Source organism: Oscarella lobularis, chromosome 15, assembly GCF_947507565.1.
Source record: "Oscarella lobularis chromosome 15, ooOscLobu1.1, whole genome shotgun sequence".
Taxonomy (NCBI): Eukaryota; Metazoa; Porifera; class Homoscleromorpha; order Homosclerophorida; family Oscarellidae; genus Oscarella; species Oscarella lobularis.
Genome location: NC_089189.1, coordinates 2,089,099 through 2,113,723, shown reverse-complemented (window position 1 = coordinate 2,113,723; position 24,625 = coordinate 2,089,099). Strand labels below are relative to the sequence as shown.

At 45.3% G+C, this 24,625-nt stretch overlaps 4 protein-coding genes and 3 long non-coding RNA genes across 8 annotated transcripts; 2 read left to right on the top strand and 5 right to left on the bottom strand.

Moving 5' to 3' along the window:
* Positions 1-4,094: 4,094 nt before the first annotated feature.
* Positions 4,095-4,378, bottom strand: LOC136196114 (uncharacterized). Its single transcript, XR_010672089.1, has 3 exons — positions 4,338-4,378; positions 4,175-4,274; positions 4,095-4,126 (listed from the first exon to the last, which is right to left on the bottom strand). It is a non-coding gene; the product is annotated as an uncharacterized lncRNA (long non-coding RNA).
* An 857-nt stretch (positions 4,379-5,235) lies between these two features.
* On the bottom strand, positions 5,236-9,971 carry LOC136195846 (uncharacterized). Its single transcript, XM_065985319.1, has 20 exons — positions 9,781-9,971; positions 9,650-9,724; positions 9,535-9,594; positions 9,405-9,482; positions 9,215-9,286; positions 9,090-9,161; positions 8,965-9,036; positions 8,845-8,913; positions 8,723-8,794; positions 8,592-8,669; positions 8,464-8,535; positions 8,342-8,410; positions 8,225-8,293; positions 8,103-8,174; positions 7,982-8,053; positions 7,860-7,931; positions 7,745-7,801; positions 7,499-7,686; positions 5,553-7,310; positions 5,236-5,501 (listed from the first exon to the last, which is right to left on the bottom strand). The coding sequence occupies exons 1-20, from the start codon at positions 9,969-9,971 to the stop codon at positions 5,395-5,397; spliced, it is 3,375 nt and encodes a 1,124-aa protein (XP_065841391.1). The 3' UTR covers positions 5,236-5,394.
* A 521-nt stretch (positions 9,972-10,492) lies between these two features.
* Positions 10,493-11,322, bottom strand: LOC136195879 (uncharacterized). Its single transcript, XM_065985368.1, has 5 exons — positions 11,194-11,322; positions 11,044-11,136; positions 10,854-10,982; positions 10,739-10,800; positions 10,493-10,668 (listed from the first exon to the last, which is right to left on the bottom strand). Exons 1-5 carry the CDS (start codon positions 11,252-11,254, stop codon positions 10,558-10,560), a joined length of 456 nt encoding a protein of 151 aa, XP_065841440.1. The 5' UTR covers positions 11,255-11,322; the 3' UTR covers positions 10,493-10,557.
* Positions 11,323-11,930: 608 nt separating this feature from the next.
* LOC136195889 (uncharacterized) lies at positions 11,931-12,585 on the top strand. Its single transcript, XR_010672009.1, has 4 exons — positions 11,931-12,090; positions 12,143-12,236; positions 12,291-12,372; positions 12,422-12,585. It is a non-coding gene; the product is annotated as an uncharacterized lncRNA (long non-coding RNA).
* Positions 12,586-12,673: 88 nt separating this feature from the next.
* On the top strand, positions 12,674-13,275 carry LOC136195888 (uncharacterized). Of its 2 annotated transcripts, XR_010672008.1 has the most exons (4): positions 12,693-12,879; positions 12,927-12,980; positions 13,044-13,192; positions 13,241-13,275. It is a non-coding gene; the product is annotated as an uncharacterized lncRNA (long non-coding RNA). The 2 variants fall into 2 exon arrangements; XR_010672007.1 differs by having other exon boundaries at positions 12,674-12,879; positions 13,044-13,275.
* LOC136195887 (uncharacterized) lies at positions 13,161-16,548 on the bottom strand. Its single transcript, XM_065985375.1, has 14 exons — positions 16,485-16,548; positions 16,128-16,421; positions 15,666-16,016; positions 15,306-15,617; positions 14,813-15,250; positions 14,664-14,756; positions 14,498-14,605; positions 14,219-14,448; positions 14,044-14,166; positions 13,917-13,990; positions 13,818-13,858; positions 13,665-13,764; positions 13,521-13,608; positions 13,161-13,467 (listed from the first exon to the last, which is right to left on the bottom strand). The coding sequence occupies exons 1-14, from the start codon at positions 16,531-16,533 to the stop codon at positions 13,336-13,338; spliced, it is 2,433 nt and encodes an 810-aa protein (XP_065841447.1). The 5' UTR covers positions 16,534-16,548; the 3' UTR covers positions 13,161-13,335.
* A 3,268-nt stretch (positions 16,549-19,816) lies between these two features.
* LOC136195877 (uncharacterized) lies at positions 19,817-21,833 on the bottom strand. Its single transcript, XM_065985367.1, has 6 exons — positions 21,763-21,833; positions 21,395-21,696; positions 21,104-21,339; positions 20,430-21,032; positions 20,203-20,378; positions 19,817-20,146 (listed from the first exon to the last, which is right to left on the bottom strand). The coding sequence occupies exons 1-4, from the start codon at positions 21,827-21,829 to the stop codon at positions 20,597-20,599; spliced, it is 1,041 nt and encodes a 346-aa protein (XP_065841439.1). The 5' UTR covers positions 21,830-21,833; the 3' UTR covers positions 19,817-20,146; positions 20,203-20,378; positions 20,430-20,596.
* Between the last annotated feature and the right edge of the window lie 2,792 nt (positions 21,834-24,625).

Genomic DNA, 24,625 nt, shown 5'->3' with positions numbered 1-24,625 from the left:
CTTTCCAGTGCCAATGAAGCGAACGATATTCGCGTGAAAAATTGATCTGAGCAAATCGCTTTCGTCTTTGTATTCTTGTAGTTGCTGTTCAGTACAATCGTCCGCTTTTATTTTAAGGATTTTGACGGCCACAGTTTGATCACGGTATTGAGCTGTCCACACGTCGCCAAACGAGCCTTGTCCGATCATGCGCTTCAAATCGACTTCGTTATCATCGACTGACCAAATGTTAGACAACTGGGCTACCGTTTCCTCAGCCATCTCCAGTTCGACTCTCGTGTACTCGGCCACCTTTTGATGTTTTCTCACTCGCTTAACACAATAATAAAACGCGCCAATTAGTAGAAGTCCGACAACAATTCCAATACCAATGAGATACATGGTCGGCGTTTCGCACGCTTTTCCGGTAAATCCGGCGTTGCAAATGCAGACGGTTGTATAGCCAGTTTGAATGATGCACGTTCCGTGAATGCACGTATTGGGCGCACAGGTGCAGTTCTTAATAGACGTTGACTCCGTTGCCTTCGTTACGAAACCGCTCGGACATTTCGTTCAATTCGCCGCTCCGTATCTATCGCTGTATTGTCCCCTTGGGCATGGGCGGCACGGATAGAGACTGTAGTTAGGACTGTACGTTCCCGGCTTGCACTGCGTTAACTTGAGGCTCTCTATGCCGACGATTCTTATCCAAGCGGGACGATCCTTATCAAATATTGTTCTGATGATATACAATGTACTTCGGCTTCCCAGTATCAGATATTTATGTGAAGATGCATGTAACTTTGTCGATTTGGTGATCCATTTCGTTTCGCTCAGATCAGCTACGTAAAAGTAGGATTCGTCTTGTGTAAAGACAAAACGGCCGTCTGCCTGATTGGATTGCCATTGGCTACAGTGTTGTCTTGGCGGCAGTTCGGCTGTGCGCCACGTTAAATCGCCAGTGCCAAGTTTAGTGGAATGCATATTCCAGTCACACGAACTTCCATAACTTGAAAGAAAAAAATTTAAAGTGTCAGTTGTACGAATGCCGTCGTAAGATCGGTTCGAATGGTCACTGATGCCGAAGTAGACGTACAAGGTATTATTCCAAATTGCGCTTGACCATTGCTGTAGTTGATTAGTAGGCTGCTGCTCCATCTGCTCGTGTCCATTACAACAAAGCTTTCCCCACTTCGCTTTCATGAGCTGCATGTCGATTGTTATCATCCAGAGCGAACTTGTTTCGTTATCTATGCTACCCAGAATAAGCAGCGATCCATTGGCCATCGAGGTCATTGTCGCATATGAAGTCAATTTCTTTGGTTGAGCTTCATCTGATTCAACCGGAGACCATTGTCTTAATTTCACCGTGTAGATCCAAAGATTGTCTTTGCCGTGTGCATTAAATCCGAGACGACTTCCGAAAAAAGCGACGTTATTGTTTATCGTTACTGAATAGGCGGCCTCGAATCGTTCTCTGATATTTCAATTTGTTAATGTTACTTATCCTTCATCGAACACTAGAGTGAAGTTGCATGTTTTGGGCCTTTTAATCAGTCTTGGATTTATTCCTGGCATCTGATCGGTATCGTACAATGTCCACGTAAGAGAATCGAGTTCCAATCGCCACATTTCCACCTTTTGTTGGCTCTCCTGCATCAGATACCAAACGGTGTCTGTAATGCTGATCATTTTGGCGTCCCACTGCAGTTGAGGATATCTATGAGCTAAAGCAATTTTTAAATTCCAGTGTTGAAAGTGAGCAATTTGATCCTAATGCTTCAAGCAGGTGATTTATCTCCAGTTCCCATAGTGTTATCCCGAGGTCAGCTTCCGTCTGATACGACAAAAAGAGCACTTTATTTTCCAATATCATAATTTTTCCAAAAGCAAATGTTTGCACCATATCATAAATGTTGACGTTAACGTACTGAATTCGGTTATTCGCCACATCGTAAACTCCCATTAATGTGGCGTTTACCAAGAAAAGGAAAAGTTTATGTTGTCTCGTGTATACTCTTCCCATCGTTTCGGCATTTTTGCCAGAAGCTTTGCCGGCAACTCTTCTACTTCCTAGCATGACAATCGTTTCATGGTTGTCATGGCAAACAATACTAATCGGTGCTGAAGACCAGCGCTCCGTTTTCACGTCGAAAGTCCATACACTTTGATTTCCATCAATCAGCCAATAGATGCGTGTATTGTTTACTGAGAACGGATTCAGACGATTGAGTTTGTGCTCGTTCAGTGGTCCCAGATTCGTTGTAAATTCAACCCAACGATATTTCATGTTCGTCTCGTTTCTATCATCGACGCATTGAAGCTCCCAGAAATCGCGTACAATCTCATTGTTGACGTCGTTTCCGCCGAATACGATTACAGATTCTTTGCACTGGCACGTGCTTTCGGCTCGGTAGTGCGAGAACGCTTTGTGGCCAAAGCGAGCCGGAGGAACCGCGGTCGTAAATTTCAGAGCAGTCCACTTCTCGTTGGCACCGTTAAACAGCCACGTTTCGTTTGACGCTACCCCGCCGCCGTTTTGCCGCGAGCCCCTGCAAACGCAATAACTCGAGTACCGCAAAGTGTCGTTATGGAATTGGCTAGCAATTGACTAAAATGCCTTATGGAATCAATGTGTCCATCTTCTCTTGAAAGTCTCGTCCACGAAGCGGTTTTGGGCGAGTAAATCCACGTATAGCCGTCAAAGTCGACGAACAGAATGCGTGTTTTCGCTTGTGATGACGTCGGGTTTCGACGATAAGTTGTCGTGTGAAGAGGAAATCCCAATAAGTTTTGACCCGTTTCGTAAACTACTCTTGTTCGCGGCCAGTTTGGGCTCCACTGCGAATTTTCGCTGAAAATTGTCTGCCAATCGTCGTTAGCTAGGAGTTTGTCCGCCGATTTCTTTACCGACAAATATTGCCATAAGGCAGGGCACAAACGGAGGAGCAGATGAGTGCATTGTGGCATGCGCGCAACTGGAGGTAAGACGCCCCCACTCCGGAACTCACTGTTTGAAACTTTATTGTGTCGTACATCGTTTTATTGTAAACTAGTGCGGATGTGGCAGGATGATTAGCAGTTAGAGTGATCTCGAAATAATTTTTGAACGTAGTTTTTTCTAGGGCGTTTCTCTGTATACTATCCAGAGCCCGCCTCCATCAAACTTAGGGGTCACCTCACAGTACATCTACACAAATCTTGTTTTTTTACTGCAGATCAAACACCCCATTATTGTAGTCATCGTTCCGCGAAGAATGATGATGAAGGAATGGCGAATCAATCGAATCAATAGGATTAATATAATATGACCAGCAACGTGGCAAAGTTCTTACTGCGTCTTCAGCAATCCCGGATTATTTGTCGAAGTAAACGAGCGTTTCAGAGCAAGTTCCTGCCGATTTCCTTCAGTCTATCCGGTATAATCGTTTTGTTTGAATCGATTGGCATCCGATTGTCTTCTCAGGGCGATGGGGCTCCCCTCGATGGGTCCTCGAGCCGATTCTCTCATTCCTTCGACGTAAGAACCTTTACACGTCGTACGAGCACTTATCCACGTCGTTTCAGTCGTTTTTCTTAGGAATGACCTTAGGGATGACCGCGTGGCGAGCATGGTCGCCATGTTTGAAGAATTCGCACGGCGAAAGAAGAGCAGGAGCGCTTTGAAATCAGGTAAAGGATCACTGAACAATGAAACTCTCCGTTTTACTGACTCGTCATGTAAGAGGGGTCTCTTATGGGGTGTCCAAGGTGTATTACGTACGCGGAGGCGTGGTCCCAGGCCTCTACAGTAGCCCTCCCATACACGACCAATGGCAGCTAAAAGTCCTCACTTCTCAGAAAAATAATTCATCAGACGGATAACATGTACGTTAGAGTCAGAAAGAGGACGTAGTTGGTGTCGCGGGCAAGCCGCTGTCGTCTGTCGAGACGGCACGCCTCTCCTCTCTCGAATAGTCAAAAAAATCGAAACCTATACTTTCTTCCTCCCCGTCGTCTCCGTCGTTCTTCTAAGCCATTAGTTAGACTTATAGTATTCACGTTTTCGATTACGTCTACCTCTTCGTATTCGATGAGAGCGACGAGTTCGTGAAATTTCGGTCGGTCGTTCGGATCGAGAGCCCAGCACTTGAGCATGAGATCGTAACTAGGCGTGCAAAATTCAAATTTAAATTTACGACGTCGCTGTATGTACAACGTGCGCGAACACGTGCGCGGTTATCTCATCCGGTAGCCGTCCTTCGTGAGAAGGTCGTACAAAGTCTCGACGGGCACGCCAGGATAAGGCGCACTTCCTATAAAAATAAACGGGGATTACCTACTAATTTTTTGAGGAAAGGAATGTACGTTACTCTTACCTAGTGTAGCGATCTCCCAGAGCAATACACCGAATGACCAGCTAGAAAAAGAATCAAACGCGTAAAAGTGCGTATTGACATTATTCAATAATCATTTACACGTCACTTGATTCGGTAAAAACGCGATGCAGCAGCGATTCCGGTGCCGTCCACTTCATCGGCACGAGACTTTTCTAAAAGAAGCCATTTTGAACATAGTCACGATACATCATATATGTATTCGTACAGGGCTTTTCTTTCGATAGTAGTCGAAATAGTGAATGTCCTTTGCCATGCCGAAATCGGCGACTGTGTCGCGACTGCGCGTGCCGAGACTGTCACGTGAGCACGTGCATATGCAAGGGCCTAAATATTAAATTGAGGGCATAATCTTCAATACTTAGGGCCTAAATATTAAATTGAGAGGGACAATTTTAGATTTGTCTTGGGACAATTTTTAGAATTGTCTTGGAACAATTCTTAAAGACAATTTTTAAAATTGTCTTGGGACGATTTTTAGATTTGTCTTAAGACAATTTTTAAAAATGTTTTGGGACGATTTGTCTTGGGACAATTTTTAGATTTTCCTTGGGGCAATTTCCAGGGCAATTTTTAGAATTGTCTTGGGACAATTTTAGAGACAATTTTTAAAATTTTCTTGGACCATTTTTAAAATTGTTTTGGACGATGTATCCGGCTGTAATTATTGCAAGCTACGTGCTTTCATAACGTTTTAGTGGTAATCTTAGTATGCATGGGTCGGCGATAGGAGAGTGAGGGTCGGGGCCGACCCATGTGGGCATAACCCTGATACTCCTGCATATTTTAATTGTTTAGTGTCTCCTTATCTTGAATGAAGTACATGGAGGAAATTCCGAGTGCGAGCAGGTAAGCAAATGGTGCACACGTTTATGCAACGACTGTCTACTTCATTGTCTACCTTCCCTAGCTATAACCGCTAAGACATGCACACACGTATGTGTTACCCATATTCTCGGACACTTTGTCTTTGTACTGGTTCTAAGACGTCCGCTCGTGCAAATCTATTCACTCTAACCTACTGTTGACTGATAGTTGCCTAGGCAGGTCCGTCAAATAGTTGAACCAGTAGAGGAATCAGTGAGACTTTCCTCTCTTTTTTCTTCACGTGCCGCACAGCCAAGATGATAGAATAAACAAGCTTGCCTATCGAGAAGTATCTTAGGTGAGAACACTGTACGAAGTCGAATGACTAACCTAGGACGTATAGAACGAATAAGCCGTTGATCACCAGAACGATGATAGAGAAAATGCTCTGATCTTTCGAGTTGTCGTACGTCTCTTCGTCGTACGACATAGCCATAAGAGTGCCGACTGTAAGATTAAGTGAAATGACAGCCAATGACATCAACTGCAGCCAATGATCTCCTTTCCTTTTAAGTGGTCTCAGTTGAGCATGTAGCAGTAGAAAAATGTTGGCCAATAGGGCAGCGATAGCGATTCCTGAGTGACTCTTCTCCCCAAAGAACTGTATTCCACACGTGAGTACAAACTTACGCAGAATTTCCGTAATTTCCCAGAACCAGAACTTTTTTTTGTAACTCTCGTGGAGAAAATAGAGCGATTTCACTAAATTGATCTTGAAAGGTACCGGTTTCACATAGCATCTAATTAGCACGTGGTTTAGATCTTCATCGTCATTTGAATTTCTCGCAGCGACTTGCTTTTTCCTTCTGTATAACAATCCGATGAATAGTAGGATAGGCAGCGCCAATACGTAGCTGTATAGAGTCCAGCAAATGATCCACAGCGCTTTCCATTTCGACTCGTAATTGCATTCCAAGCTCAGATCACTTTTGAGCAGCCACTTGCAAGAGTCACTGTTTTCGTCAGACGATAAACAGAGACGAAAGCACGTCCACGGTTTATAGGGTAAAAGAGTGACGACTTGAGCTGTTGTAGCCGGATAGCATACGAACAATATCCACCACGTGTTTCTCAAACACGATATTCTTGCTAGAGACAGAGTTCGATTGGTCGCAGTTCCAAATCTCGTGCACTTGGAAATGACGGTGTATCGGATGAAGTAGTAGGTCCAAATTGTTAGAATTAGTCCTATTTGAAATCCGATCATGACTAGAGGAGATTTGAGAGCGTCGAGCTTCAGGGATTCTTTTAAACATGAGGGTTTAGCCACAGCGACAGCGTTTAGTTCGATGAGTTTGAGATAGTGACCGAAGAGTAGAAGCACTTTTGGCCACGGTACGTAGGCTAGAGCTTCGAAAACTCCGGCCATGACCTGACCGAAACCGACTAGAATTTTGACTTTTGACGCAATGCGATCAACGACGTTGTGCGATCGTTCTCTATTTCTGTCGGCGATATATAGAATGAGCAGTACAATGAAGAGCACGACGGCAACTCCTAAGATCTGTAAACCCGTTCTCCATTTGGCTGGACACTCGTAGCATTTCTGAAACCACGAATAGTAGGACGGTTGACAGACGGCACAGAGAGTCCCCTCGTAGCCTTTGGTACACATAGCCGATTCTCTGAAACGCAGCTGCATCGGGTCCACTCCTTTGCAGCTGCCCGGAATAGGGCAGGGGTGAATTTTCGGCACCGGTTGTGAAAACTTTACCGTGCTCTCGTTATAACTAGTATTCATTTGAATATTAGTTATAAATTCGTAGTATTTATTTTCTAGTTCTTCGCCACTTTGGTTACGAGAAACATTCCAACTCATCCAGTAGCCCGTCTTTACCTGTAGATAGTCGTTCGTGCAGTTCTGTCCTGGGTCCAAGCAGGCGTAACAGCGTCCAAAGCGATCCAAACGGTAAAAGTTTTTAAGGCAGTAGCACGCTCGGTGTCCGGCGTGTCTGGTCGTATTTGTTCCCTCGGGGCAGACAGCGCAGTCGGTCGCACTCTTTCCCGGGCTTTTTTCGGGCGACACATACGTTCCGTCTACGCATTTGCTGCACTTTTGCTGACCCGTCGTATCCTGATAAAATCCTCCTATAGAACAATCAAGGGCAAATTGTAACAACCCGTGTTTGACTATTAATTTTAAATAATTAAAAAGAATTTGTATGTCGGGCACAGTCGTAGACTTTTTCTGATGATATCTCGATTAGATCTAATATGTTTACTGATACTTCTTCATATGGGTCAGTTCTTAATATATTAGTTGCGTGCGTTCATACCTGCCGGGCATACGGTACATTGTCCTTGACGAGATTCGGTTCCAACCGGGCACTGGGAGCAAATGATCGGTCGCGCGTTGAAATAATCTAAGCCTTTTTCTTTGCACATGTATCCCATTTGCTCCACGAACTTTCTCATAGTTAGATCATATATCATTTCGATTCCTTCAGCTTTAGTTGTGCATTGACTACGAAAAAGCGTTACCCTAATATGGTAACGAAAAATTATTTCTGAACGTAAAATACAGATAAGTGTCAGGAGGAAATTGAGGCATTTCAGACGTTCCTGAGCATCGCATGTACCTACAGAAACGACAAAGTGATTGTTCTCATAATCTTTTGCTGTAGACCTAGCTCCTACACTGTTGCATTGTGGGGAAACCAGTTGAATACAAGCCTCGGCATGTGTTCGAAGGGATTGCCTTGTAAATACCTTAAGAATGTAATTTTGATGCCTATACTCAAAAGTTGTTTATTTCTTACAAGTATTTAATACTTCTTAAGTTTGCGAACGCTTCTTTGTCAAAAAACGTAATGTTGTTGTGCATCAAATTTCTAGAAGATCACGTTAGCAATCCTGTATCAAAAGGCTGATTCATTTTACAATTTTCGAAGATGAGTGAGACCTTGAAAAGACTCTCGTCTTATTGATGAAATAGAATTAAACATGCAGTCCCTGTGCAGGCCCTAATTCATATTTGTTGTGCACTTTTAATTGTTACATACAATGTCAGAAGGCGTGATTGCTTAGACAAGGACGCTGGGAGCTCCTTGAGATTGTTACCAGATACATATCTATGGAAAAACTTAGTTTGCGGCTCAATGCCTGCATTCTTGTCATACAATGATTCCAGTAGAATGTTTTCCATCAGCCAGTCGCTAAGACTTTTCAACTTGTTGTGCTGAAGAAACCTGAAGGGTTTAGAAAACTAGTGTTATTTATGTTTTGCTCACTAAAGACATACAATTGCATTAAGGCTGTCCCTCTCTGAAAAATAAAGCCATTCATGAATGTGAGCTGGTTGTGCGAGAGATCTCTGAAGAAAATTATTTCTAGCAGATTAACAAACTATCTGAGTAATTGATTCAGTACAGGAGAAAGAAATACGGGAATGTTTGAAACGCAAACGTGTTGTTTTCAAAGCTCTGAATATAATTGGAAGACAATGACCTAAGCGTTGCGCCGAAAATAGTTCATGAAAGATTTGGTTATTTTTGACTTACAAACTCCGTAAACGTGGTAAAGAATTGAATGCCTTGGGACTAACTGTTCGGATCGTGTTGTTTGATAAGTCCCTAAGAGCGTAACATATTAATTAATTGCCCGGTCTATTCGAGCATCTTACAATGTAAGCAAGGATGGCAGGCCCAAGAAATTCGGCGGCAGATGAGATATTTGATTCGAAATTAAAAACCTTAATACAATAGGTACTTATGGGTTTTTATTAATCCAAACGATTTTGTACATAGTTAAAATGTTGTCTACGTTAGAAAAGGAATCCTTGGTGATGTCCTTGATAGCGTTGCACTCAAAGGTGCTATACGAGCAAATCAAAGATTATTGGTGAAGTTGCATGTACTTTGGGCGCACATCTCTTGTAATTGCTGTAGATTGGTGAAAGCGTTGTGCTCAATTAGTTCAATTTGGTTGAAATCCAAAGATCTGGCGTAGACCGTTTCTAAACCCTTTTATGTTAGTTAGATGGTCAGACTCACAGGTAGATCAAGCTCGGCAGGTTTTCAAATGCTCGTTGAGGCAAAATTCGAAGTTGGTTGTAGGAAAGACCGCTAAAAATAATAATTATGGCACGCAGGGGATAACCATGGCCAATCGTTTATCACAACTATCGTTTTAGAAATTGACTGTTTTGTGCTTGTAAACAATTGGCTAGACAGAGCACTGTACATCTTTGTTAGAGACGAATACAGTGTCCCATTTTGAAACAATCCGATCGTTGACCGTAGTTTGTTGGAATTCAATAATCTTATTATAATAAGTTGTCGTATAAAAATTACGCCTGCAGTGTGAGGTTTACAAGTTTGCTAGTTTCCTTGGTAGAAAAAATGGCTCGGTCAGTTTATTGTTAGTGCCATTTCTATAAAACTTCATTAGTGGAGCAATGTCCAGAGAGCATATATATACGCACTTACATCCTAGTCAAGCTTGATGAAAAATACAGAAAGTACGTCGAGTCGACTTTTTGAATTTCATTGTTTGCGAAATTGCTGCAGAAACAGGCGAGAGTTTGCCAAACAGTAGCTATTATACCGCTCTTTGTTACAAGGAAATGGCACTATCTGGATAGCAGGAGGCAGGAGGCAGACGTGTTAGTTTCTTGCTTGCACAGTCAACTTCTCTCGTCGTGTTCAACCACGAGCAGTGCCAGCACGGAACGTCCGCTTGCGGTTGAAGAGCCGCTCTACCAGTTGTGCATAAGAGACACGAAAGACATAGGAGAGTAGGGAAAAGCATCTCCGCTTGATAGAGGTTCTGAACTGATCTAGCTATTGTTGTCTGGAATACTATTGTTCTCGTAACTGAAGCCGAATTTGGAAGTAGAAAGCCGGAACTCGGCCATGAAAACAGAAAGAGATCCCCAACATCTGCGCAGAGCCGTCTCATTCGCAGATGATTGGATGTGTCTTTTTGATTGAATGGTAGTGATAGCTATAGTTCTCACCCTGCGGATGCAAGTCCGTGGCCGTATTGCTTCTTGAGTCGTAGTCAGGCGTGTATAACCGCGTGCATTGTGCACCTTCTTATGCACTCTTGATAGGAATGAAGTGAAACGACAGGGAGTAGCTTCAGTTTAGAGTGACCATGCTTGCTTTGCCTCTGCACGGGCCTTCAAGCAGCGCGTGAACGCGACCGGAACTTGCACTTTCTGTTGGAAAAATTAGGGCATTGATCTGTAGAGGAGTCGAAACTATACTTAGACTGTCGAGACAAACAGAAACTGGAACTGAAACTTCAAAACAATTGTATTTGGACAAAGGACTGTAGTGTACTCCCAACTATACCGGATCAAAGTTATCCTGCTTGCATTCTTAGAAAGAAGCTATCCTTGTTCGGTGAGCCATTTGATTTTTGTGTCGTAAGGAGACACGTGAAGGCAGAAAATCTCTTCGTCTTGAACTGACTTCGCGTAGACCGTCACTTCGCCACTAATCTATACACGTATACGTCAAAGAGCTATATAGTAGCATTCTCTATATGTCTTGTAATTTCTCCCTTATTACCAGCAGAGAGGCGTACTCTAGAATCGATTCTTTCGCCCAAGCAAACTTGTACTCCACTAATTCTGTAAAGAGACAACATCTGAATTTGTCTTTTTGCTATTGGCCCTGTATATACTGTTTGCCGGAATGAGACAAGAATCGCCTTCAGGGCAGAAGTGCGAAGCAAGCGAAAAATTTTGGGTCTTTCCATTCCACATGACGATGTGAGCCTTCGCGAAAATGTTTGTCACATAAACATCTGTATCTGAGCACATGAAATAAAAGTATATGGGTATAGACGATAGAGCAACTTCGTGTCACTTTACTTGCGTAAAATGTAAACACCGCACGAACTTCCTCTTCAGACGAAATCCACGGCCAACCGCCAAAGGTTGAGTTTACTGTCAGCAACTGGGGATCTGCATGTGTAGTTGAATAAAAGAACGAGATCAACCACTTTTTGCTCTTATTGTCACCTTTCCAGTTCAGACAAGCACGAACAGAACACCATTCCAATAAGTTATCCGGAAGATACATGTTCCCGTACTTGTGGCATTCAATACCCAACGCGCCGAAAAACGCCCCCAAAAAGAGAATTGCTTGCTTCATTGCTCAACTTAGACAATGAACTGAAAGCGAGATTCCCAATTTTTTATCGACATTCAATTTGAAAGTGAATGGAACTTTGGAAAGTGAAGTGATACCACGCGTGACGTCTTTAGAAACAAACAAAGCAACGCACAACGCATTCACTGTTGAAATCGAAATTTCATCTACAGAAACCGGACCTAATAAAGATATTACGAAAGTACGTCTGGGGCACACGGGATTGCGCCCACACGGTCACATTTTTATTTGGGTCGCTTTAAATTCTTCGCTTGTGTCAACGATCACTTTCCATGGACAGATTCGGCGAGTACCTTCGGAGATGACGCCACAGCACTTTGTGGCGATAGAATTGTACTGGAGTGTGCATTCATCAGGAGTATAATACCGTACGCGACTGCTTGACTTACTACTGTTCTGCATACAGCTATATATGGATATCCTTTTGACTCAAGTTCTTTCAAAATAATTCTATTGAAACTGAGCCGTCGACAAATAAACATAACCAGGAATTTATATTATGAAAAAGAGACCAAACTCGTTTCCTTCGTCATAGATATGATGTCATCAGATGCCAGAGATGATTCTCATGAGGAGTTAGCGCGCTATACAAGAGAGTCACGCCGAATTTTGTCCGTTCTTCTACGAGTCGACGTGCCGCTACACCGCCACACTCGTGCTAAGAAGCCGGCCAAGCGTCATCGAAGGACACAAAGTGGCCCAAATTGACGTCGACGTTCCTTTGAAGTTTCTTCGTACTCTTTCGAGTAAGCATCCAAAGCGTTTCTACTGTTTTTCATTCGAAGGATGCCTCTATAGCTCTCAGAAACGAGCTACCGCGATCTGTTCGACGTCGAAGCTGTTCCGCCCACTCCTACAGCGCACGGACACTGGACGGCGCATCCACTCCCTTGTAAGCAATCTCGCCTTCCTCGCCTTCGCGCTTACTCTCATACCATTCAAAAAGACATTTTCTCTCGGCGACTGGACGACGTTTCGATCGGGGGGCCCCATATGGGAACCGGCTCGATCCCGTGCGACTTGACAAGGTTTGTCTCGTTCCTTTGGGGGTCCCCAGTGGTGTAGGCATGCACTTAGGGGTCGGGAGCCATGCGCGCAACTGGAGGTAAGACGCCTCCTTTCCGAAACTCACTGTTTGAAACTTTTTTCTGTCGTACCTCGTTTTATTGTAAACTAGTGCGGTTGTTGCAGGATAATTAGCAGTTGGAAAGGATGTGGAAATAGTTTTTGAACGTAGTATTTTCTAGGGCGTTTCTCTGTATACTATCCAGAGCCCGCCTCCATCAAACTTAAGGGTCACCTCACAGTACATACAAATCTTGTTTTTTTTTACTGCTGATCAAACACCCCATTATTGTAGTCATCGTTCCGCGAAGAATGATGATGGCGAATCAATCGGAATCAATAGGATTAATGACCAGCACGTGGCAGAGTTCTTAATGCGTCTTCAGCAATCCCGGATTATTTTCGCGTCATTTGTCGAAGCAAACGAGCGTTTCAGAGCAAGTTCCTGCCGATTTCCTTCAGTCTAACCGGTATAATCGTTTTGTTTGAATCGATTGGCATCCGATTGTCTTCTCAGGGCGATGGGGCTCCCTTCGATGGGTCCTCGAGCCGATTCTCCCATTCCTTCGACGTAAGAACCTTTGCACGTCGTACGAGCACTTCTTATCCACGTCGTTTCAGTCGTTTTTCTTAGGAATGACCTTAGGGATGACCGCGTGGCGAGCATGGTCGCAATGTTTGAAGAATTCGCACGGCGAAAGAAGAGCGGGAGCGCTTTGAAATCATGTAAAGGATCGCTGAACAATGAAACTCTCATTAAAGTACGTTTTACTGACTCGTCATGTAAGTGGGGTCTCTTATGGGGGTCCAAGGTGTATTACGTACGCGTAGGCGTGGTCCCAGGCCTCTAGCCCTCCCATACACAACCAATGTCAGCTAAAAGTCAGAAAAATCAATTCATCAGACAGATGACATGTACGTTAGAGTCAGAAAGAGAACGAAGTTGGTGTCGCGATAAAGCCGCTGTCGTCTGTCGAGATGACACGTCTCTCCTCTCTCGAATCGTCATAAAAATCGAAACCTATACTTTCTTCCTCCCCGTCGTCTCCGTCGTTCTTCTAAGCCATTAGTTAGACTTATATATAGTATTCACGTTTTTGATTACGTCTACCTCTTCGTATTCGATGAGCTTGACGAGTTCGTAAAATTTCGGTCGGTCGTTCGGATCGAGAGCCCAGCACTTGAGCATGAGATCGTAACTAGGCGTGCAAAATTCAAATTTAAATTTACGACGTCGCTGTATGCATGCGCGTACAACGTGCGCGAACACGTGCGCGGTTTTCTCATCCGGTAGCCGTCCTTTGTGAGAAGGTCGTACAAAGTCTCGACGGGCACGCCAGGATAAGGGGCACTTCCTATAAAAATTAAACGAGAATTACCTACTAATTTTTCTACGAGGAGACTTTACCTAGTGTAGCGATCTCCCAGAGCAATACACCGAATGACCAGCTAGAAAAAGAATCAAACGCGTAAAAGTGCGTATTGACATTATTCAATAATCACTTACACGTCACTTGATTCGGTAAAAACGCGATACAGCAGCGATTCCGGTGCCGTCCACTTCATCGGCACGAGACTTTTCTAAAAGAAGCCATTTTGAACATAGTCACGATACATCATATATGTATTCGTACAGGGCTTTTCTTTCGATAGTAGTCGAAATAGTGAATGTCCTTCGCCATGCCGAAATCGGCGATTTTGAGCACATCTCCCTCGCAGACGAGCACGTTGCGCGCCGCCAAATCGCGATGCAGACACTAGATAGACAATTCGACAATTCTATCCAGCCCAGAATTTGAATTCTTATACTTGTCTCTCGGCGAGATGTTCCATTCCTCGCGCGATGTCGAGCGCGTAGCGAAACATGTCGCGCGACGTCAGAACTCTCTGTTCGTCGGGCGGCACGTAACGCAGCGTGTCGTCGTTGACGTCGTTCGACGATTGGGCGACACGACCGAAACGCTTGGCGCGCAAGTATTCGCTCAGACAGCCGTGCTTCGCGTGTTCCATGACGACCCATAGCAGGCGACCCGTCGTACCTGATGCACATGCATGATGAGTTTTTGCCGCTATTAATTCTCCTCGTACCTCCGAACACGCTTACGCCCACGAGACTGATGACGTTGGCGTGTTTTCCTATTCGAGTCCATACGTTCACTTCGGCGGCGAGGTCCTGTAGAGTCTTCCGATTTTCCGCTATAGTATACGCGGATAAATAATTATTAATTAATTAAAGAGACTAGACAGTATATACCCTTGGGCACTTTGACGGCGACTGTCATCGGCTCTTTGATCCCGTTAAAGTTCTCCAACGTTCCCTTCATGACGACCCCGAAGCAGCCCTCACCTATGCAACAAATCGATTTTTTTCTCACACTCCTCGCACTGCGTGGGTGCGCCTACCGAGACGATTCAAAAGCGTCACGTTCTGTTTCGGTATTAGACACGACTTATTGAGTCGTATACCCTCGATAACGCGCATCGATTTGGGCAGGACAATATCGGGCAATTGCCTATTGTACGCCGCGTTCTTTGACATCTCTTTGTCGTCGTAGGCGCGCGTTGCAAGCCAGATAGGATTTCGTCTTCGCTTCTTGCACGTTAGAACGACGACGGCGATAGAGACGAGAAGAACGAGTGCGACCCCTGTTGCCGTTAGACCTCCGATAACATTTGCCGAATCTTTAGAACCGGTTGTAGTTGGATCACTTGAATTATTGGGAGTGACGCTAGTTGGAGAGACGCTAGTTGGAGAGACGCTAGTTGGAGAGAAAGTAGAGTCAGTCGAAGATATAGTCAAAAAGTCTAAGGGAGTCTTAGGGGGTGTCGACGTAGTCAGTCCTAAAATATTATATTGGCATTTCTTGCTCTTTGAATTTTTAAGGTATTTTCTTGCCTTGACGGTGCTCGATAGTGATCATGATTATCCAGCATTTCTCGTCTAAAGTCGTGCCGACTTTCGAACCGCATCGAAAGGCGCTGGTTGTGAGCTCGTCTTTTCCGTCATAATTCAATCGCAATCTGAGCTTTTTTCTTTGCCTGCTATCGCGATAGCACGCTGTTGCATTCCGCTCCGAGTTCTCGCACTCATTTTTCTCTGACTGTTCGTACGCATTCGAAGCGGTACGAAAAAGCCAAAAAGGAGTCAATTGTTTACTCATGAAACAGCGAACCGAACTCGTTTCTGACTTTGGTTCGCTACCTTGCACTAAAAGCAAGAGATGTGATAAAACCAAATAAATTTATTTAGTAGTACCGACGACATAGAACCGGTCGATGAAGGTCCTTATATTCGTCCCGTAGCGGCACTCCACGTGACCAAATTCAGCGCTACGATTCTTTCCCGCCGTATAATTTCTCGTCACCCACGTTAGATTATCCGTTTTATCACCATTCTTAGGCACCCAATACCACTTGTATCCGGAGCTATCCGCGGCGGCTTTGGCCGCTAATGCGACGGCGGGATCGTAGCCGTTGTATCTGCATTGTAGAATAGCGCTCGATCCGGCGTCAATTCGTATTATTTCGTAGTGGTAGTAAGTGCGACCAGGCGAGACTCCGTTGTCTGTGCACTGCTTTGAATTTTCACTTCGTTTCTTTCGCACGACTATAGCAAACGTTTGAAAGAAAGAGATAGAGCGAAATAATTGTAATTAAATTGAGGCCAGTGCGGGAGATGAAGCGGTACACGTGCCCAATTTATAACGCTTACACGTACCACGACGATTGGAAACGACTTCGAAATTCCATTTCTGATGCGACGGCGGCTCTCCTTCCGTCGTCGTCACGCACTTGTAGAAGCCGAGTTCGCTGTCGCCGCGCACGACGACAACGAGCTGACGACGACGGCGATGAAGTACGCGCGCAGGCGTCGCGTCCTTTCTCGCCGCGGTATCGTAGTTTGACGGTGCGTGGTACCATGTACCCGCGCTGCCCGACGGGCAAGGCAGAATCAGCGGGATGCCGTGGGCCTTTGCAACGATTGTTTTAGGCCTGTCAGGATCAGCGGCGGCTACAGAGTTAGAACGCACTGGCCTTAGTTACCGAATAAAGGGTCGTAGATTTGCGTGCTTACTTGTACGAGCAATCGTTGCTAAAAGGAGGGCGAGGACGAGGATGGCCATAGTAGGTGTATTGTTGATGTGGAAGCGAGTGAGCGTAGGAGGTAGAGTCGCGTTTATATGCACGTGAGCTCCTGTGCTTAAATGATAGCCGTTTTAGGTAGAGAAAGAGAAAGAGAAGTGCGTGAAGTGAGTGGAAAATTGATCTGAAAAAGTTACGCGTCGTAGCCCATTTCTCAAAATCTCGGTATTAGGTGTCACTTGTCTTCAGGAGTTGCTCTTTATTGTAGGCGAATAGTGAATCGACAAAATGCCAACCTAAAAATAAGATCCACCATTTCCCTGCCCTGAAGATGCCCTTTTCGAATTGATTTTAATTAACTAATTACGAAGAAATGATCACGTGCATGGAGGTGGCCGCCGCACAGCTGCGTATGACGTGCATCGTCCCCGAGGCTACATTCCTCTAATGTGCTCAGAGCAAATACCAGAATTCATATTATCCTGTTCTTTTATAAAAAAAATTTACTTCTAAAGCCTCTTCCAGTACAACCTATTTTCCAAGTTCAAATTCGCCGTTTTGGCAAAATCTTCCAAAAGCTGACATGATTGACCTTTTATCAGAACGCTTTCAACGAAGAGTCGAGGACTTTCGTCGTATTCAATTGAATTCAACGTTGCTGTGCCGGGAAGTAAAGTTTTTCCATTTTTTTGTTTGAATACAAGCAACTGATCATTTTCAGGATCTCCGCTTGTATAAAATAGGTTGTTTTTGCAGTGGCGTCCCTTCTATATATGCAGACAAAGAGAGCTACGTTAGCATTGCGTTTTGGCAACTTTGCGATGACTTACAATGACATTGAGCTTCCCGCTCGTCACATTGAATCCAATGCAACGCGTTTGGTTTATTAAACCAGCAAATGCAAAATCTGTTTCCCCGGTTCCCTTACCGGAGCAAAGAGGAAACGCGGTTCTGTTGCTCTTGGGGCCGAACTCTATTTTGTTCCCGCTTCTGACGTTTAGCCACATTTCGTCTCCAACGGCGTCTCGCATGTAGAAGACGATGTCGTTAATTTCGGGCTTCGAGCAGAAAACCGCCTCTGCCTTTAATACTTCGAAATCCAAGACAAATGAGAAAAAGACGACTGAAACTTGAAACAAATTGGCTACGACTGCCATGATCTGCATGTACTCTCTCAAGCTCTCTCTCCGATTCGGATGACAACCTGAATGTCGCTCTCCTATATATACAGGACGGGTTTCCTATACTGTAATTCGGTTAGCTAGAACAAATGCGCTAACTTCCTTGCGGAACTTGGCCATTATGTCAATTGGTCAAAGTTAGCTTCCGCGGTGCTTTTGATAAACGGTCACGCGACGTTGCAGCGCACCCAATTTAGCTAGAATGCAAATAAAGCAACCGCAAGGGAGTTTTTATGCATTAACTCGAGGAGGAAAGTATGCGTTTCAGCAACAAAGCCCTTCCTGCGATATATACGAGATTCGTTTGTCGGAGACGGGGCCCTGGAAGGGGCGGGGAAAGGGGGTGCGCGTAATTCTACGAAGCTCAGTAGCTTCCATTCGCACGATATGATATTATTGTTTCATGCACCGGAGCTTACAATTGTTATTATGACGCGGGCAAGGAAGCGTTCATTGAATTCCGCGGAAATGGCGTCCTCTCTCGTAGTTGATAAGATAAGGAAATCATCGACGGGACGTTATTGTTTTACCCATTGCGGTTAACGGTCAATCTCTCGAGTACGTGGCTACGTAATAGTCGGCACGATAGTCAACATGATAAAAGTCATTTTTATTACACGCGCCACTCATCGACGAGAACCCATTCGAATCGGTCGCTACTCCTAGAGGAAGCTAGTTATTATTATTATTATTATTATTATTATTATTATAAGTGCTAGTAATTTGAATCGCGTTATCTCATGCCCTGCCCCCAGCATGGCATACATCCACATAAACAGACACCGCGACCGCAAAACGCATATTAATTAATTTAATTGCACCGGAACCGAGTGCTATAGGAAGCTTAGTATTGTTCGAGAGAGCAAAGCATACCCCGAGGACAAAGCGAGTGTGGAACTGGCTCCAAATAGATTGATAGCGTCGGCGACGACTCTCTGAAGGTAGAAACGTCATCTTTTCATTGATTTCATCCCACACTTGTTCAAGCTTTCCTCGCGTCTAACTCTCTTCCGTGAAACAGTTGATTCGAGCAGTCGTCGTCTCACGCGGAGTTTACTAGCTTCCGAATCATGCAGCGAGAAATTCCGGTCGTTTAGTTAGTTTTGTAAGTTTTCTTATGTCTGTTTATACGGGATGTATGGTTCGAACCCGTATCGCTGCTTTGCTGTGTTCTGCATCCGCTTGCATCGGGGTAATCGAGTCTTCCATACCGATCTAAAGTCATCTCTACGCAAATTCCGAAAGAGGAAAATGTCCAACATGGAAGGAGTCACTCGCGTGATCGCGGAATCAGCTCTTTCGGGGAGAGCGATGGTCGACGGCATCTCTCTCAGTTCGTTGTCTAGAAAACGTCACCTTTTGAAGTGAAGTTCCCCGGGATTTGCTTCTAACTGCGTCCAAATAGTAAGAAGGTCCCTTTTTCACTGCACGAGAAACGACCCTGAGTTAGGCGTGTACGTCGACCTAGTTCTCGCGTTTTCCACGCGTGCAGGCTAGATAGAGACTTGGGCGCGGTACTGTACGCTCTTTTCCTGATACAACCCATTCTCCGCCTCTACGTCAAACTTTAATTCCTCACTGACTTTCGTCGACAAAAAAAGGCCTTGGGGGCTAACGTTCAGAGAGGTACGCAATTTACATCATGCAATCTAATTTAAGTCCTTAAAAGGTCTGCTTATTAATTTATTCTCCGCCATTAATTAGTGATGATGCTAATTAATTTGACACGGTAATGAGAAATGAGCGTTTGCGTAATACGTTTCTACTCCACGGATTTTTTATTTGTGGCGTGTTTTTGCATTGGCATTGGCAAGCCAGTGACTTCCATGACGTCAACATCTTCATTTCTCCTCTTCTATGCGAAATCGTATATAGAAGACTCAAGCGCTGCTTTTATACAGCGTCTTCAGGTGTCTAGGATTTTAGGTTCACCGTCTTTCAAACCGTGCCTGTGAATGCGTCTTAGTTAACCTTAGGCCATGCACGTGTATTTTGCCTATGCACAACGCACTAGCCTTCGAAGTCTAATTGGCCTATTACCTTCTCGTATTTGGTCACGTTGTTGTATGTTCATGCAGTGCACGATTTCGATTCACTTTGCTTTTTGACCAGCACAGGACAATTACAAAGACACGCTCCCAAAACACAGATTGGAGAAAGTTACTCAACTTTCGCACGCACTAACAAATTCGCATAGCGTTTTATTCACTGATTCGAAAACTGGACCATCATTGGCAGATGGTCCGATATTTCTTTCCATGAAGCGAACACCGGCATGCCTACTCCCGGCGTAGCAGTTGGCGAATCATCGATTATGTTCTGATTTGCGCTGTCTATCATTAACTCGGGATTGAGAACCTTGCAGTTGGGAATTCCGGGTTCCGTATTGCCACTGTACCACACGTAGTCGCGTATGTTTTTCGACGTAATCAGTGTGTACTCCCATCCAGGCAAGCCAAATTGGTGCGGGCATCTGCATGAAAGGATACGTGCAAAGCCTTGCTTGCATGCCTGCGTACCTAATCTTACGCTGTACTGCCCGCCGGTTTGTCGGCATTAAAATCGCCCACGAGAAAGACGTTTCCCAAAAGCGATTGTGGATGCGTGTTCGCAAAATCGTAGACGCGCTTTCGGTAGAGTTTGCTCGTTCCTATTTTGGCTTGCTTGTTTAATACGTGCACAGAGAACACGGTGACGCGCGTAGGCTATTTAGAACTCCGATTCACTAATCTGCAATTTAACCTTTACAGACTTACCTGAGAAGATATTGTTTCGAACGTGCATCCGAACATGGGCCGGTATTTTTTTGGTTTGGCGGTCCCGGGTGGATCTTTGACGTCCAAATCCCAACATTGAATCGCATGCAAAACGTTCGCGTCGTACGCAATACCCAACTCTTTTGCATCTGGACGGAATGACAAAGCTAGAGTTTACCGTAGAGCGTTGTCGCCGATCCCGACAGCTCTTGGAGCGCCAGTATGTGAAACTGTCTAAACATCCTCTCATACTCGACCCGGTTTTCGTATTCTTTTTCGCCGGATTTCGTTGTATCGCTTAGTTCAAACTTTTGGAGATTCCAAGTTCCGACGAAGGCGAGAGTGTGCCGGTCTTGAAAGCGAATGGGTAAGTGATCGCTGAGATCGTAGCTGCGCACTCTGGGAGCAGTTAATCGTAGTGTAGTCGAAAAGGGAACGTAGCGATCATATACAACTTCCGATCGTTTGCCGGGGGGAGCGGGCGGATAGAATTGGTGCAGTAATCGCGTGCTCTCACTGACGAGTATATTATCGTAGTGGGATTCCTTGTTGTTTCCGTCCTTTATCGTCGTGCCGCCTGTGTCGTGAAATCGCATATTCGAGCTACGTATACGTACAACAGATTAATTAATTAGGTTATAGGTATAAATTGTTTTCGCGTCGGGGTTTCTCACAGTGTTCGGATTGTATAATCCATGTCGGCTCTCGTGTTTGGTATGCTGAGTTGCGGCGCTCCGATATTAAAGTCGCCTCCAATGATAACGCTTTTGCAGTTGAGAGCCGGATTGAGAAGATCGATTTCTTTTTTGAGGTCTTTGATTTCCTCGTGCCTTACATCCGGTTTTCCTTCCGTTAGATGAACCGTGTAGAAGTGAATGCATTGATACGATTGACCCCCTCTTTGTTTGTACTGTAACGAAGAGAATGCGAAATTTTCAGCTTTCGTACTTGACGTGAATATTTACCCGAAATCGGCAATAGAGTCCGTACGCCTTTTTGGTACTATTGTAAATCTCGTAGCAATCCTCTTGCTGAATTTCGGATGATTTGTAGTAAAACGTCGTCGCACTTGTTGACGCTGGGCCTTGGGTAATGGTTGCCTTCGCGTAGCCGTGTCTTGTCACTTCGGCGTCGAGCGGATTCACTTGTGCCGTTTCCTGTATTGCCATAATATCGGTTTCTCTTATAACGCTCATCAAAATTTCCATGACGTTGGAGCCGAGAGGTCGGGAAATTCGAGCGACACCGTTGATGTTCATTGTTCCAACTAACAGAGAAAAAATATTAATACGGTCACGTGATTATAAATTTGACTTCTTCTACGATTCCTTACATTTCCTTCCGTTGGGAATCACGTCTTTGTCGGCGAAGGGGTGTTGCACTTGTTCGGCGGCTTGCATCAAAGCGTGCACGTGCTGGTAAGTGAATCGGGAACCGCATACGTATGTTCCCGGTGTAGTTACCGGCGGTTTAGGCTTTAGCAGAAAACGCAGCTCCTGATGCGACTCGTATCCGTTGCATGTCGCAAACGATTCGCCGCGCATAACCAAAGCCGGAATAGCGACGGCTCTCGTCGGCGTCTGCGTAATTTGTCGGAAAAACGAGTCGCCTTCTTGTATACAGAGCGGGAGACTCTTCTGGTCCTTACCCGTGCACTTCAAAGCAACTTTATCAGCTTTATCTTCAAAATTGCATGTCTTTAGCACGTCATTAATGTCGGCGGCTTTCGGCGTTTCGTCGAAAAGTCCTTCAGCGGCAGCGTAATACGAATCGATTCGATAGGGATGCTTCATGACCTGCTCCGGTAAGACGATCCAATTCTTATCTCTCGTTTGCCACTCTCCCGTCCACGAAGGAAACGCAAAGACGTCAGGTAAAGGAGATACGGGCGCATGTAAGAGGAGAAGCAAGAAGGGAAAATTTGGATGGTAGGCTATTACTTGGGCACCGTAACGGTTTCCTGCTCTGGAGAACTGCAATTGCGGCCACTGGTTATTCATGTCAAGCTCGGCGCAGTGTGATGACGTAAGCACGACGCGGCTAGTTAAAAGAACCCCACCGCAAATCGGCGCAAAATTGCTTGTGGTATAGTCGAAACGGCGAACCGTGCCGTAGACATTCATGTTTTGATTTATCGGCTTATCAGGATCGGTTGCAGCCTCTTGGAAGTCTCGTCGTTCGCGCGATTGCCAAATCGTTGCGAAATAGTCGTCGTATTTGTCGTTGCCGTCGTCTGAAGTCATCGTCTCCAGATTCTCGGAGTCGTTGCTATCCTTGCTTTTTATTTCGTAGACAGCAGCTTCTTTATCTTCTGCATTGTTCTCGCTTGACGCTCTCTCGCTGCAGAGTAGCAGCGCGAGTAAGGCGACGAGACTCTTCCACATTGCGACTTTCTCTTAATTCGCTTCGAGACTGACTTCAACTGTCACGGCGCTGGCTCTTTTAATTGTATGTGTGTTGACATGAGTCGTCGTCATCTTGACAACCGACGTCCGCATTCCTGACAAACTTCAGGAGAAATGCCGGAAGAAGATCGGCGCCGCTAATTACCGAATGATCACTTATCCGCTGAAGTGTTGTTTTTGCACGGCCACTAAAGATTCCTAGGAAATCGATTTGCGAATGCATCAAGACGCGTCAAACAGAAGCGCTACACAAACCATCGCAGATGGTACAAGCGGACGTCGATTAGTAAACGATGACGTTGAGTGGGCGGTATGGAATTCGACCGTTCGCTTCATATAACGCGTCTGAAACTTGTGCGACAGCTATCACTTGGCTCTCTCGTCAAGCGAGAGCGCAAAGACTCAGCTATGCTAGCGTACTGCCTGCTGTGTCTACTTGCAGTCTTTCCACCAGTCGCTCAGTCGTTCTTCGTCGGCGATACGTCGGCGTTCACGTCTGCAGCTACGACTTTTACGTCGTTTCCTCAGCTCAACGAAAGCGGCATCGACGTCGTTAGCACGCCTACGTCAATAGCGGCTGTTTTCAACGACGACTATCGTCTTCTTGATTATTCCAACTGCTTCTTCCAGACATCTCTAAACTTCTCGGCATCGAAAATCTCGAATTCGATAATCCTCTCAACTTCAAAGTGAGCAACTTCTCTTACAATCTCGCCTCGGGCGAATGGTCGATCGGCACGAAACCGTTTCCCACGTGGGTCGTCAAGAAAAACGTGCTTGCCGTTTCGAATATAACGGCCTTCTTTGGCGTGCAAATACAGCCGAGGGCCACGCGCGGCAGCGATAAGTTCTCATTCGAAAGCTTTGGCGTCGCCGGAACGGTATGGATCGGGAATACGGGACTTGATTTAAAAATTAGCAAAGTTGGTCCTAACTTGCTTTTCTACGGCGCTCCGTCTACTGGTTCAATTCCTGTCGGAAGTTTCGTCGAGTGGCTCGGTAGTAAAATATTGCCGGACGACTTACAAGAGCCCCTGGAAAAGATCGGGTTAGATCGCTTCACCATTGAACAAGCGAGCGCCGTTGCTACGTACGGGCCCCAAGGCTTTGCTTTTGGAATATCCGGAAATCCAACGATTTCCGGGTGGGGCGGCTTCCGATGTCACTTCCTTGTCACGCGCTACGCGGCGCGCTCCTACCAAACAGCGCGCACCGTTTTCACGTTTGCAATCAACATACCGAGCTTTTCGCTTGCCGGACTAGTGAGCCGACTCACCGACGGAGCCGTCGACATCAGCGACATTCCCGTTATCGGAAGCCTTACCATACCGGAAACCGGATTGGTAGTGTCGTCCGGAGATGTCATACCGAACATGTTGCCCTACGCTCTCAACGGCATCTTGGCGTATACAATGCCGATCACCAAAGGCGTGAGTCTTGTCGCGGCTATACCGTTTGTTTCCGGTCAACCGCCCGTACTCTTTATTCTGAAAATCGGTTCCGGAGGCGTGAGATTTACTATTCGAGACACCGGACGCTCGTTGACAGTCGGAAATCTCATTAACGCTCTTGTGCCCGACTTCAATATCAACGACGTCCCTCTTCCGCCCGGCATATCAGACATTCTCAACATTCAAATGACTCGATTCGAATTGACGAGCAAGCCCAAGAGCCTCGCCGTCGAATTTCGCGCGAATTCCGACATCAACATCATACCCGGATTCGTTTCAGTCGTCGACCCGTCTCTCTACGTAAACATCACCATTTCCAAGCCACGCAAAATTCGCTTCA

Coding starts and splice junctions, on each gene's coding strand:
- LOC136195879 (XM_065985368.1), bottom strand. CDS start 11,254: ATGTATCTTCCGGATAACTTATTGGAATGGTGTTCTGTTCGTGCTTGT. Junction 10,983..11,043: donor GGTGTTTACATTTTACGCAA/GTAAAGTGACAC, acceptor TCATGTGCTCAG/ATACAGATGTTTATGTGACA. Junction 10,669..10,738: donor TAGAGTACGCCTCTCTGCTG/GTAATAAGGGAG, acceptor ATACGTGTATAG/ATTAGTGGCGAAGTGACGGT.
- LOC136195846 (XM_065985319.1), bottom strand. CDS start 9,971: ATGCTTTTCCCTACTCTCCTATGTCTTTCGTGTCTCTTATGCACAACT. Junction 9,287..9,404: donor TATTCGTCTCTAACAAAGAT/GTACAGTGCTCT, acceptor TATTATTTTTAG/CGGTCTTTCCTACAACCAAC. Junction 7,802..7,859: donor TTTCCCCACAATGCAACAGT/GTAGGAGCTAGG, acceptor TCGTTTCTGTAG/GTACATGCGATGCTCAGGAA.
- LOC136195877 (XM_065985367.1), bottom strand. CDS start 21,829: ATGCAAGCCGCCGAACAAGTGCAACACCCCTTCGCCGACAAAGACGTG. Junction 21,697..21,762: donor GATTCCCAACGGAAGGAAAT/GTAAGGAATCGT, acceptor TTTCTCTGTTAG/TTGGAACAATGAACATCAAC. Junction 21,033..21,103: donor GATTATACAATCCGAACACT/GTGAGAAACCCC, acceptor ACGTATACGTAG/CTCGAATATGCGATTTCACG.
- LOC136195887 (XM_065985375.1), bottom strand. CDS start 16,533: ATGGCCATCCTCGTCCTCGCCCTCCTTTTAGCAACGATTGCTCGTACA. Junction 16,017..16,127: donor AGTCGTTTCCAATCGTCGTG/GTACGTGTAAGC, acceptor CGTTTGCTATAG/TCGTGCGAAAGAAACGAAGT. Junction 14,167..14,218: donor AACATCTCGCCGAGAGACAA/GTATAAGAATTC, acceptor TTGTCTATCTAG/TGTCTGCATCGCGATTTGGC.